This window comes from Dipodomys merriami, unplaced genomic scaffold (genome assembly GCF_024711535.1).
Source record: "Dipodomys merriami isolate MVZ:Mamm:240054 unplaced genomic scaffold, mDipMer1.0.p SCAF_129, whole genome shotgun sequence".
Classification (NCBI taxonomy): Eukaryota; Metazoa; Chordata; class Mammalia; order Rodentia; family Heteromyidae; genus Dipodomys; species Dipodomys merriami.
The window spans coordinates 236992-251052 of record NW_027202593.1 but is presented as its reverse complement, the minus strand read 5'-3'; the positions used below and the strand labels follow the sequence as shown (position 1 = coordinate 251052).

The window sequence follows — 14061 nt, the reverse complement described above, 5'->3', positions numbered from 1 at the left end:
TCTCATCCCCGGACTCAGTTTCCTCCCCTGCAAAGTGCCAAGCAGAATAGAAACCCTATTGTCAGAGTCCTTGCGTTGTGGCCATGACTTCCCACACTGGACGGAGAGCCGGGGGAAGGGACGGGACAGGGGCTCCTCTCTCTGAGTCTGGGGTCAGAGGCAAAGCTGTTGAGGGAGAAACGATGCAGAAGGAATTACTGAAAGTCAAATGCTCATGCCTGTAGACCTAGCTACTCAGAAGGCTGAGATTCAAGAGCGTGATTCAAAGCCAGGCTACACCAGCAAACCTGAGAGACTCTCATCTCCCATTAACTAGCAAAAAAAATAAGGTGGAAGTGGTAGAACTCAAGTGGTAGAGTGCCAGCCTTGAGAAGAAAAGGTAAGTCCAAGAGAGAACGCAGGGCCCCAAGTTCAAGACCCAGTCCTGTGCCAAAATACAAATAAATGAAGGCAAGGCAAGGCAAAGCAAGACCAGCGCTCTGGAAGGAGTCTGGCTGCTCTAAGCGGGGAGATGAGGGTCAAAGGGAGGATGGCCTGGGGATTTCTGAACCTTTACCAGCTGCCTTGGCCTTGGGCAATTTATTCTCTTCTGCGCTGAAGGAAAGGGAAAAACAAGCTGTCCTGCCAGCCAGTCTCCACCAACTGGGAGGTCCACTCGGTGCTCCCAGCCCAGGCCTGCGGGGATTTCACACAGTCCCGGGTGCTCTCAGGGGGCAGGGGCTTTCTAGGTCATCTTTGTTTATAGTTCCTTTAAAACCCAGAAACAAACCACTCATTAATTCATGCCCTCCTGGGAAGGTGAATATGTCTTTTAAAATTTCAAAGGAAGCCATTAAACCAAGTTGCTAACCATTGTAACTCATAATAAGCTTAATAAGCTTTCCTCTATATTAAAAAACATTTTTTTTTAAGTCTGAATGACTTTCCAGGAAGTTTGGTTTCTTTAATGAGTGACTTCTTCTTCTTCTTTTTTTTTTTCTTCTGGCCCTGGAAAGTAGTCAGTCATCTGAGGGTTATCTAGGCCTGGATGATCCAGCCTGGTCACTGGGAAAGATGGCGGCCTGGAGGAGAGGCGGTAAAGTTCCAGAAGTTGTCCACGACTCTGGTTCCACAGAGCCAGCCTCCAGGGCTGAAGGAGCATAGGGCACCCATGAGTGTGTAGAGGGTCCGAGCACCCAGCAGCCAGGCCCGCACACCTGCTACGTAATCCCAGAGGCTGCTGGAGGTTGTTAGAGACGGTGCCAACCCAAGCCACCCGTGCCCAGCACTGTGCTAACAGACGGTGTCTCCACAAACTCCGGCCACTCTGAGATCAGCATTAATTTTCCCTCTTCACAGATGAGAAAAGGATAAACTATGAAGATGCAGGCAGCCGGTAGGCAGCAGCAGAGGTGCACATTTCCCTCCAGGTCTGCACCTTCTCCCAACATTGTCTGCTGCTGCCTTCCAAAGCGGTTGACTCACGTTACACAGCCCTGGGATTCTTTTTGTGGCTGTTGCTGTTGTTGTTCCTGGGGCTTGAAGTCAGGGCCTGGGCACTGTCCCTGAGCTTTTTTCTCATTCATTTGAGCTACAGTGCCCCTTCCACCACCTATGCTTTTCTGGTGGTTAACTGGAATTAAGAATCTCATGGACTATTGGGACTGGCTTTGAACCACCATCCTCAGATCTCAGCCTTCTGACTAGCTGAGATTACAGGTGTGAGCCTGTAATCTTGCCTTTTCTTTTTCTGGTACTGGGGCTTGAACTCAGGGCTTGGGCGCTGTCCCCCAGCTTTTGCACTCAAGGCTAGTGCTCTACCACTTGCATCATAGCTCCACGTCGGGCTCACTGCTGGTCAGTTGCTGATACAAATCTCTTGTGGACTTTTCTGCCCAGGCTGCCTTCAAATCATGATCTTCAGATCTCTGTCTCCTGAGGAGCAGCTAGGATTCTAGGTGTGAGCCACTGGCATCTGGCTAGAGTCTGCTTTGATATTAAGATGGAATAGATAACGTGATATAAGCAGGTCTGTTGACAAATTGGAATTGCTTTAAGAAGCAGGAGGGGGGCCAGGGAGAATGATGAAGGGGGGCGTGTTTGATGGGCATACATTATATACATTATATGTTGACGTGACACACTGGGACCCTCAAACAACTATGTGTGATGATTTTTTTAAAGTCTTCATAAAAAAGGAAGATTTGTAATATAATACATCCTGCAGATGAAGCCCCTAAGACCCCATGTCTATCTGGTCCCTGGTCCCAGGTCTTTCAGCTTAAGAATGGAAACTTCCAGAAAACTTGAAAAAGATTTTAGTTCTAGGGAACATTGATTCTTTTCCACTTCTAATCTCTCTGTCTCTCATGATCCAGATGAAAGACTTATTGAAGTCTGGTTAGGACGCTATTAAAACTATTTGGTGGTATTACAATTTCAACTTATCTTTAACTTCTTTTTAATTATGTGAAGTTTGCAAATCAAGGCTAGGGCCGTGAAGGTTTACAAAAAAAAAGAATAGAGAGCTATGAAATTTCCTTTTCTGTCTCCTTTCTTTTTTTTCTTGAAGCAAAATTACCTCTAAGCCCCTGATCTTCCTCTCTGAGCCTATTTGCCAGTCACACATACATTGTTTAAAAGGGCACTATTTACACAGACCTCTGAGATTCATTCAGAAAAAGTGCTGGGCCAGGTGCCAATGGCTCATGCCTGTAACCCTAGCTTCTCAAGAGGCTAAGATCTGAGGACCTTGGTTCAAAGCCATCCTGGGGAGGGAAGTTCATGAACTTCTTATCTCCAATGAAAACTGCAAAAAAAAAGTGGGAAGTGGGGCTGTGCCTCAAGTGGTAGAGCCCAATCTCAAGCAAACATGTACAGGGGCAATGTCCAGGCCCTGAGTTCAAGTCCTAGAATCAGCACCAAAAAAAAAAAAAAAAAAAAAAGAAAGGAAAAGAAGATAAACCCTCATCCTATCTATAAGGTCTCATGTGACAGGGTTTGTCCATCAATTCATAATAGCTGACCACACACCCTGACGTTTCTAAGGGTATTGGAATGGCATATCAAGAAGTGACAAACAAGCTGGGAGCCAACGGCTCACGCCTGTAATCCTAGCTACTCAGGAGGCTGACATCTGAGGATCACAGTTCAAAGCCAGCCTGGGCAGAAAAGCCTGTGAGACTCTTATCTCCAATAAACCACTAGAAAACTGTAAGTGGCGCTGTGGCTCAAGTGGTAGAGAGCTCGCCTTGAGCTGAAGAGTGCAGGGATAGCGTCCAAGCCCAGAGTTCAAGCCCCATGACTGAAAAGGAAGAAGAAGAAGGAGGAGGAGGAGGAGGAGGAGGAGGAGGAGGAGGAGGAGGAGGAGGAGGAGGAGGAGGAGGAGGAGGAGGAGGAGGAGGAGGAGGAGGAGGAGGAGGAGACAAACAGCCAGGCATCAGTGGCTCACGCCTGTAATCCTAGCTACTCAAGAGGCTGAGATCTGAGGATCGTGGTTCTAAGCTAACCTGAGCAGAAAAGTCCCTGTGAGATTCTTATCTCCAATTAATCACTCAAAAACTGGAAGTAGAGCTAGGGCTTAAAGTGGTAGAGCACTAGCCTTGAGCAAAAAGAGCTGAGGGACAATGTTCAGGCTCTGGGTTCAAGTCCCATGACTGATAAAAAAGACAGACAGAGAGAGAGAGAAGGAGAGACAGACAGACAGAGAAAAGAAAGAAAGAGCCAGGTGCTGGTGGCTCATGCCTGTAATCCCAGCTACTCAGGAGGCTGAGATCTGAGGATCGCGGTTCAAAGCCAGCCCAGGCAAGAGAGACCGTGAGACTCCTATCTCCAATAAACCACCAGAAAACCGGAAGTGGCGCTCAAGTGGTAGAGTGCTTGCCTTAAGCTGAAGAGCTGAGGGACAGCGCCCAGGCCCAGAGTTCAAGCCCCACAGCCAACCAAAAAAAAAAAAAAAAAAGAAAGAAAGAGGAAGGAAGAAAGAAAGAAGGAAAGAAAGAAAAGGAGGAAGGAAGGAAGGAAGAAAGGAATGAATGAATGAAAGAAGAAAGAAAGAAAGAACAAGGAGAAACACAGGCCCAGTACTGCTGGCTATGCCTGTAATCCTAGCTACTCACGTGGATGAGATCAGGGAATCAGTTTGAGGCTAGTCTGGACAGAAAAGTTTGCTAGACTCTATCTATAGTTAGCTAGCAAAAAAGGGCTGGAAGCCTGGATCAGGTAGTAGAGCACCAACCTAGCAAGCACCAGGCTGAGTTCAAACCCCAATAGACTGCCAAAACCAACAAAAAAAGTGAATGATAGGACACAGTAAGAACACTTGCCTAGCAGGTGCAAGTCTCCAATTCTACCAACGTGAGCCACCTCTCTTTTTGTTCTGGTTCCATCCTGGCCTCCTTCTCGAGGTTTGCTCCACAGAGGCCAAGGTGCACGTTTTATCATGGCTCTAGGATCATGTCCTGCATCTCTTGAGATTTCCCTGTGTTCCTAAGACCCAGCATTGAGGTCCCAGCAGTTGAAAGACTCCAGCAAGAAGAGACCAGCATGGCGGCGTGGTTTCCAGGGAGCCCCTGCTTGACGCTGCCATTCCCAGAAGACAAGCAGCCTCCTTACCTGGCTCCACCTGGCTGAGAGCACTCCGGGCATCCGTGGAATCCGCTACGTCCCCGCTCATCTTGATACCTGCGCGGAAAACACACACGGCTGATTTTAATAACAGGTCATCATTTTTCTCACCGTGCCAAACGTGGCTTTAACAAAACAGCAAACGCGAATGTGTAGTTACAACAGCATCAGACTTTCAAATTCTGATTCCCAAACATTAGAATATTCATACGCTTAGAGGCACATGGGCTCTCTTCCCCTGTTGGCGCTCTCTCTCTCTCTCTGCCTTTCTCCACAGCTGTGACCAGCTAGGCCAAGACAAGTAAAACAACAGGAGGAAGGGAGGGGGATGGGCTGGGGATCCTTCCCTTCACCAGTCTTCTTTTTATTTAGGATTTGGGGAATTAACATTATTTCCTTAAAAGCCACATAAGGCTGCAGGATCACGAGTTCAAGGCCAAATAAACTACATTTTAAAAAAAATAAAAATTGACCTGGGAATGTGGCTGAGGTAGTAGAGCTCCTGCTAGCAAGCATGAGACCCTGAGTTCAAATACTAAAACATACAAAAAATGGTAAATTAAATATATATATACATAAATCACTATCTGGGAATCAAATCCTAGTCTCTCCATCTTTGCTCCTGGGAGATTCTGTGCTGTGAAGATCCTCACCTTCTCCCCTAGTCCCCAAAATTGCTCAGTGATAAGGGATTGCCATCCCAAAATGCAAACCTACACAGGGCCCAAGAATCAGCCCCACAGTGTCTGCGCCCTGGTTCCCCTAATGTCAAGAAATGGAACATTTACCCCTGACAGCCTGCTACCCTACCTAGGAGGCCCCTATGTCTCCTCTCAGGTGAGCAGAGGAAAAAGGCAACTCTGAGCTCACACTCTCTCGGTTCCTCTCTTTATGACACCGCTCAAACATGGTCGCTGTTAAATACAGAAGAATATTTTATTCAAATCGTGTTGACCCCTCCCACCTTTTACCTCCCCTTCTCCTGGGCAGGTACTTTAACTCTTTAAAAACCAGATAAAGGCTGGGTAAGGCACTTTGCATATGAAGCTTCCCAACCAATCCCAGTGAAGGAAGCAGCCTTCATTTGCATCAGGTAATCAGGCAGTTGGCAGTGTGGATGGTTTGAGGTCTGGAGATGATCAGGATGGGGTGGATCTTGTCCTGCTTTCTTTTTTTTGGGGGGGGGAGAGGGGGCACTGATATCTGTAGCTGTGACAGAGATTTATACATCTTGGTGTACAATGACTGCAGCACCAAGCAAGAAAGAGTTGGGGAGACCAGAGACTCAGAGCTCTTAGGATACCCCCAAAAGTAGGCAAGAAAGTAAGGCAACTCTTAAGTCACTTGATTTGTGTGTGTGTGTGTGTGTGTGTGTGTGTGTGTGTGTGTGTGTGTGTGTGTGTGTGTGTGTGTGTGTGTGTGTGTGTGTGTGTGTGTGTGTGTGTGTGTGTGTGTGTGTGTGTGTGTGTGTGTGTGTGTGTGTGTGTGTGTGTGTACCAATTGAGGTAACTATCAGGAGTTCCTAGGTCCTTCACATCACAGACCCTCACACTGCACAGTACTCCCAGAGCCCTACAGGGAGACCTGAGACCCTATCCTCTTTGCACTGCATTTGAGAGGCATTTCTTGGAGCCTAACCTCTGTCCCCTCTGCTACTGTTTCAAACTTTTGGTGTAATCCACCATGCATGAGGACGCAGAGCTAGTGTGGACCGCCTGGCTGCATTTGCAGAAGGGCCTCTTCGGTAGCTTGCTGCTACTCTGCTGGATGAATGGACTCCTCCTGCCCCTTCCCTGGAGCTGGGCATTGCATTCTCAGCTCCCACCTCACCACAGTGCCAGGAGTCCCCCATCAGAGACTGGCGGGGGGTTCACACCTGTAATCCTAGCTGCTCGGGAGGCTGAGATCTGAGGATCACAGTTTGAGCCTAGTCTAGGCAGGAAAGTCTGTCAGGTTCTTATTTCCAACTAATCACTAAAAAAAACTGGAAGTGGAGCTATGGCTCAAGTGACAAGCGCACCATCCCTGAACTACAAGAACAACAAAATAATGGACAGCATCCAGGCCCTGAGTTCAAGTCTCTATACCGGCACAACAAAGAAAAGAAAGGAAAATGAAAAAGAAGCAGGAAGGAAGTTCTTTGCCTCTGTTTCAGCAGATCCAGTCAGTAGAGGTTTTGGCATCAGTCAAATCCGAGCATAATCCAGTGTCTTTAGCTATGTAGGTGATGGTGAATTTTCTCTTCCAAAAGCCAGGAATAATGAAACACGTCTCCTAGTGTTATTTGGTGAAGATCAAATTAAATGATAAGACAAACAAGGAAGGGATCTGATGACACAGACATCAGCGGTGGTATGAGCTCCCTTCTCTTCTTGCCTCCTTGTCCTGCCCATCCCCCTCAACCCTGCCCCATCCACTCCAACAGCTGGGGTGATCTGTCTCCAGATCACACACAAGGAACACAGCCGTTCCTTACCAGGGAAGCCTAGCAGTCTCCAGATTATGCTTCCTAGGAAAAGTGCTCATGGGGACAGGCTGAGGGCCAGTATCTGAGCCAACTTTATCTCAAACTTCCCACATTAAAAAAAAAGGAAGTCTGTAAGCTTGACTACACCCAGAAGCCAAACCACTTATCCTTTCCGTTTTAGATTTGATGTTGTTGTTTTGTCCATGGTGTGGCTTGAACTCAGGGACTGGGCGCTGTTCCCGAGCTTTTTCATTCAAGGCTACTGCTCTACCACTTTGAGCCACGGCACCACTTCTGGTTTTCTGGTGGTTCGTTGGAGATAAGAGTCTCATGGACTTTCCTGCCCTGGCTGGCTTGGAACGTCGATCCTCAGATCTCAGCCTCCTGAGTGGCTGGGATGACAGGCGTGAGCCACCGGCGCCCGGCTGACACTTAGTCTTCATCATACATAAAAGCCAGGTCCTCCCCTCTGCTATGGCTTGGCCGCATCATGACAAGCCACTTGTGGGAAGAAGTTGGACCCCCTGTGGAGGGGTGACGTGAGAGGACCTGTGACTGTGATCTTTCTTCCAGGATGCTCTGAAACCGAGAGCCTGTCTCCTCCAGGCTGGAGGCTGAGGCTGATGGGTGGGACCCGCGCTTGGGTCTCAGCCTACGAATGGGCCAACATCGAAACTCCCGGAGAAGCTCTAACCCTTCACCTGTCGGACAGCACTTGCCTTACAGGGGTGAGTGGGAGAGGTGTGGGGCGGGGCGGGTTCCTGTTCTTATCTCAGCCTGCCTAGGTAGGCTCCTTGCCAGCCGCCCTTCCCTGGGGAGCCTCAGCTACCCCGATGCCACACATAGACCCTGGCTCTGCTTCTTCCAGCACCATCTGCTGAAGCCGGCCCTGGCCTGACGGGGTTGGGGGGGTGGTGGTGGTGGTGGTGGCACCATTGCTCAAACATCTGTGAGCCCCCGGGGAACGCTGGGAGGCAGCAATAACCCCAGGCAATGGGCGGGGGGGGGGTCCAGGGCCCCAGACCTTTTGGGTCCAGGCTGCTCTGGAAAAATAGAGGCCCCACGCCTTTGCTCCATGTCCCTGGCAGATCTTATATCTGGACCTGACTTTGGGGAACTTCTAGGGAGCCACCAGTCCCACTTGTGAGCTAGCCAATGCTATGCTTCTCCTCCAACTCTCTTATCTCTTCCTCTCCCTCCCACGAAATCAGGGTTTCAACCCAAATGGTACTCCTGAGCTGCAACTGGCAAAAGTCTGGGACACTCAATCCTTCTCTTCTAGCTCTCCCAGTCCTGGGGGGGGGGGGAGTGGGAAGAGCTCACGGTGACAAACGCTGGGAAAGAGACACCCTGGGGCCAACCAGGTGCCCCGCTCTGGCTGGCTCTGCCTCATTTTTCTTCTCCCTCCCTGGCTGGCTGGCTGACTCTCCTAGGCCTGGTTTTTGGTCTGTGAGTCTCTGATTGGCTGGGAGTCCCCTGTCTGGCAGCTTCATGCCTGCTCAGGTCTTCTGGGAAGTTCAGCATGCGGTGCTCCAGGCAGCCCTGTTCATGGCGTATACCCAGGTTATCAGGGCAAGACAGTGACCGCAAAGCTAATGAAGCCATCGGAATGGGGACCTGGGAGAAAGCCTATGTCCTGGGTTCTCTGTGGTCCCATTCTGCCAAACTGTCCAGGAAATCATGGGTCCCAGGAGTGCAGAACTGGGAATTCATAAATGTACCAGTAATCAAGGATCAGTACCACTGAAGATTACTGTGCTGGGAAAAAGAGATCACAAAGAGCACCCTAGAACTAAGGGATCCTACAGAGAGAGAGAGGTCCAGGAGTCCTTCCCTAGAGGGAAGGGACACCTGCTTCCCCCCTCCCCCGCCAAAGATCCTACAAAGACCTGGAACAGAAAAGCTCAGAAAGGCTGCAAACACGAGTCCCAAACTGAGAGGGCCCCTTGGAGGTGTCACAGAAGAGAAGCCTCACATCACAGAAGGGCCAAGATGGGGAAATCTGGAGGAGAGACCCCACAGCCCTGGGGTTCCCGAAAAACAGGCTGGGGATGGACAACAAGTAAATTCAGGGTTTTAGAGACCCCACACCCAGGTGGATGGATGGACCCCATTCTGAGGGGCCACCCCTGCCCCCTCCCCCACCTCCAGGGACACAGGGGTGGAGGTGGGCATCTGAGAAGCATCATCCAGGGGTGGGCTGCAGGGGGAGGCAGCTGGGGCTCTGCACCCCTCTCCTGTTCCCTGGCAGATCCTCTAGGCCTCTGGGCTGCTTCCCTGCCAGGTCTCAGCGGTCCCGCCTCCTCCCACACCCCCAGAGCAGCAACCTCCCTAGACTGGAAGGTGGAAACCCCCAGGAAGTCTGCAATCTTGGCCCTAAAGAACTCCCCACCCACTGTCAGGGCCACCTTTGCAGGAATCTTGTTCCCAGAAGAGCCCTGGCCTTCTAGATGGGAAATGAAGGACAGAAATGCCTGCCCCATGACCTGTTCCCAGAGCGTTCCCCAGATCCTACATGGCCCTCAGTTGGACGCTTCCTCCCTGGTACATTCTTGGAGCCATTCACTAGACACCAGCGCCTCTCTGATGCACTCTGCCTGGCTGGGAACTACTGTGAGGGGAGTTGGGAGCCCTGTCTCCTATGTACAGTGTGGATTCCTTCCTTCCTTCCTACATTCCTCCTTCCCTCCTCCCCCTCCTTCCCTTCTTTCTTGCCTGCCTGCCTACCTACCTGCCTTTCTTCTCTCCCTCCCTCCCTTCTTCCCTCCCTCCCTCCCTCTCTCTCTGTCTCTCTCTCCCTCCCCCCCCTCCCTCCCTTCCTCCGGCAGGGCCTCAGCTCTTCAGCTCAAGGCTAGCGCTCTACCATTTTGAGCCACAGCGCCACATGCTGTTTTCTGGTGGTTAATTGGAGATAAGAGTCTCTTGGCCTTTCCTGCCGTGATCCTCAGATCTCAGCCTCCTGAGTAGCTAGGAGCATAGGCGTGAGCCTCCAGCCTGTGGCATTGATAGGTAGAACCCAGAAAGGCAGCCCCTTCCTCCTCCTCCTCCAGGAAGCAGAGCCAGCAGCTCGACTCCCTTCAGAAAGTCAGAGATCTAAAAGCAAAGACGCCTGCGGCCTGCCCAGGTATCTAGCCCAGGTGCTAGGGTTAGAGAAGCCAAATACTGGCTGCTTCTCCTTGAGTCTGTCTTTGCTCAAGTCCTCAGAGGCTCCCCTCTTTCCCGGCATAAAGAACCCCCCAAACCAAGCCAATCCTTTAGCAGCCCTCACCCTGGCCGGGCTGAGGAAGGAGGCGCCAGCAGCAGGGGGGGGGCGCGCTCTGGCTGGCCATGCCCACCGTCTGTGAATGGACTCCCGGGGTGTCTCCACCCTGTGGGGGGGACCCCGTTCTCAGGAAAGGACGCCCTGGAGACGGGGCTCAGGGGAGGGGCCTGTCACGCCCCTTCTCCACGCAGGACCCACGGAGAACACGAGGGACCCACGTCTGTGCACAGACGCCCTGTGCAGGGAGTGCGGGGCCTCGGGGTCCGCTCCACCCCCGTGGCCCGCACCCCTGCCCCGGCCCAGGGGCGCCTCTGCGGTCCCCGCGTGTCCCCGGGCGCCCCCTGCCCCGCGCGCAGCACGTGGATAACTCGCGGGGACTTCGGGGCGAACTCGCGCCCAGGCCGGGCCCCTCGCTGGCCCGAGGGGTCCCTGGGGTTCGGGGGGGGGGCCCAGCCACTGCGCACCCCGGCTCCCCGCGCCCGGGTCCCGGCCCGCCGGCGGGGACACCTGTCGGCCGCGCCGCGCGCCCCTCACCTGTGTGCCCGGGCTCCAGGTTCACCATCCTGCCCCACGCGGGGCCGAGGCCGGCGCCCCCCCAGGCCCCTCGCGTCTGCCCCAGCCGGGCCCCCGGGGAAGCCAGGGTCCCCTCCTCGCGGCGCCGGCCGCGGGAGCCGCTGCGGGAGCCGGAGCCGTGGCCGCCGCCGCCGCCGTGCGCTCCGCCGCGCTGGATTGCCACACTCCGCAGGTGCGCCGCGCGCGGGGCGGGGGCGCCCGCCACGCCCCGGAGGCCCGCGCTGGCCCCCGGCCCATGCAAAGCAGACATTTGCATCCGCGGGGCGGGGCCGCGGGGCGGGCGGACCCCGACCCCGGGGGACACCTGTTTGGGGGGGGTCCCCAGCCCCGGGTCTGGGGTGCCACCTGGACCGGCTTCCCCTCCCCATCCCTCCACCCCACCCCACCCTCACCCCCCCCCCGCGCCGTGCAGGAGAAGCCGTGGGGGTGTTCTGGAAAGAATCCGCTCTTGGCCGGCTTCCCCGACGGCTTTCCAGCCCTGTGGCTGTCACCTCCTTGAACCCATTTTACTCATGCGCAAAACCGGGCAGGTGCGCATCCTGCCGGGCACCTGCAGCCCCATCTGACCCCGCCTGGTCCCCCACGGAAGAGGGGCCTGCCAGCCCCCCTCCCCCCTCCCAGGGCCCGGGAGGTGGGCTTCGAGGGTTGCCCCAGGATGGAGCCTGGCCGCACTCCCGGAGGGGACCCATCGCCCATCCACTCTCCTCCCTTCAAGTTCCAGCGATTCCCAGGCCAGGGACCCCCAGCCCCGGCCAGCCCCACAGCCACCTGCAGACAGGAGGGTGGACAGGACTCCCCGTGGGCAGACCACCACTGCTCACAGGGAAAAGCCCTGGGCCTTCCCACCTACAGGCCTAGTTCCCAACAGACTGCTCACCCACCCCCTTCCATGGAACAACAGGGGCAGCTATTTGGATATTGATTACGTCATTTGTGGTCTCTACAAAGAATATCAATACAAGCAGAGCGGCCTTCTCTCCTATCACACAGAAAATGATTGGTGAACGGTCTATGGGCCTCAGGCCCCAGGTTCCCCAAGGGGTCTTGAACGCCTCTATTATTACTTGGATTATTTGTGATGGTGGGGATTGGACCCCAGGCCTCGCCCATGTTAGGTACACCCCCTACCACTAAGCTACACCTCCAGCCTCAGTGGCAACATGGTGAGACCTCACGTAGTGCACTAGCAGCCCAGAAATTGTACCATTCACACGTCTCAGGTGACTGTCACAGGTGGGTCACGCCTGTAATCAATCCGAGCTACTCAGGAGGTTGAGATCTGAGGGCAGCAGTTTGAAGCCAACCCCGGCAGGGCAGTCTGTGACTCTTGTCTCCAATTAACCAACAAAAAGCCAGAAGTGATGGTGTGGCTCAAGTGGTAGAGCCTTTCATTAAAGAAAAATTACCCCATTTCACAGATGGAGAAAGGAAGGCTTGAGGTGTTTAACCTGGCATGATCCATAGCCAGTAGGCACCGGAGTTCTCCTGCTCCTCACTCCCTACACCATTTAAATACCCCCCTCCATTGGAAACTGGAGGGCTAAGCCGGGGTGCAGCTTGGTGGGGCTCTGCATGCACAGGCCTTCTCTGAATTTGATCTCCAGTACTGAACAACAACAACAAAAAAATCCCCCAAAGTTGGAAGTGATTGCGTCCTTCTTTCATGGAATGACTGTGATCCTTCAGTGTCTTAGTAGTTTTGTGGCAGGTTATGTGGACTTTTTCTTAGCCTGGCTGCTAAGAACTGCTTCTTTCTATTGCCCCAAGTGCACAGCCAGCTTTGAAGGTGTTTAGGTGTGTGTGTGTGTGTGTGTGTGTGTGTGTGTGTGTGTGTGTGTGTGTGTGTGTGTGTGTGTGTGTGTGTGTGTCGGGGTCCTGGAGGAGAAGAAAGGGCTCAAGCACTTGTTCAGGGTCATATGCACTTCCTGTCCCTCACCCCCGTCAGGTCCATCTCCCTCTCTGGCAAAAGGGAAGGAGATCTTTCTGTTTTCTTCTTTTTTCTCCCTTGGTGAAGAGATCAACAAAAGTCTTAGAGAGCCTGTTGTTGGTGGCTCACACCTGTAATCCTAGCTACTAAGGAGGCTGAGATCTGAGGATCATGGTTCAAAGCCTACCTGGGCAGGAAAGTCCGTGAGACTCTTATCTCAATAAACTACCAGGAAACTGGAAGTGGTGCTGTGGCTCAAGTGGTAGAGCGCTAGCCTTGAGCTGAAGAGCTGAGGGACAGTGCCCAGGCCAGAGTTCAAGCCCCATGATGGACAAAACAAACAAAAAAGTTTTGGAGGCCCAGGCAACCCTGCTGGGTCCCTGTCAGGACACTCAGCGGCCCCCTCCTTTCCTTCTCTCTGTCCTCTTTTTCCTTTCCTCTCACTTCAGGTTTGGCTCCTTCCCCGAGGTTAGTTCTTATCTTATGTACGCCACTGCTATCTGCCTAGAAAAATACCTACACCAAGTTTAAATACACCCTTTCAGTTGTGATTTGCATATCTGTATTTGCATATATTTGCATGGCCCTGTGCACTAAGGGCACTGGTTCTCTGACCACTGTATCTGGGACATGTTGCACTCTGTGTGTGTGTGTGTGTGTGTGTGTGTGTGTGTGTGTGTGTGTGTGTGTGTGTGTGTGTGTGTGTGTGTGTGTGTGTGTGTGTGTGTGTGTGTGTGTGTGTGTGTGTGTGAATTTTCCAGAAGCTGGAAAAGCTTGTAACTCATGGTAGCTCAGAGCCACTGAGGATTGGGGTTTGGGGTGGGGGTTTGGAATGCTGAGAAAGAGGAGCCTGATGCTCACAGTTGGAAGTAAAGCTTTGGGACCCAAGATGGGGTTGCAGAGTGGGGGGCAAGGGGGGGAGGAGGGGGAGGGATGTGGTGGGTCTATCCCTACCCTGCCCTGTGACCTGCTTGATAATGCGTTCCATTAGATGAACCAGACAGAGGACAAAAGACCCCTTTAGTCTGCACCCTCTTTCCCAGCCCCCACAGTCACGGTGAAACCAGCTGTTTTTGAGTCCTGCTGGTGGGGAAGTCTCCCTCAGGCCTAGCACGCCCTGTGTGGAGTTGCCTCTTCTGTGGGGAAGAGGCAAAGAGAGCCTGGAGGTTAAAAAAGAGGAGACTTTGGGAGAAAGAAGCCCAGATAGGTACTTTCAGTGCCTTTCCA

The 14061-nt window shown here is 52.9% G+C and overlaps 1 protein-coding gene across 1 annotated transcript in view; it reads right to left on the bottom strand.

The window, feature by feature from the left end:
* Window positions 1–10896, bottom strand: part of LOC138824397 (POU domain, class 2, transcription factor 3) — a 59153-nt gene extending 48257 nt beyond the window's left edge. The window contains exons 1-2 of the mRNA XM_070018239.1: window positions 10869–10896; window positions 4594–4662 (exon numbers count right to left, since the gene is read on the bottom strand). Coding sequence (XP_069874340.1) covers window positions 4594–4662; window positions 10869–10896 — 97 coding nt within the window. The remainder of the gene's footprint in view (window positions 1–4593; window positions 4663–10868) is intronic.
* Window positions 10897–14061: the final 3165 nt, after the last annotated feature.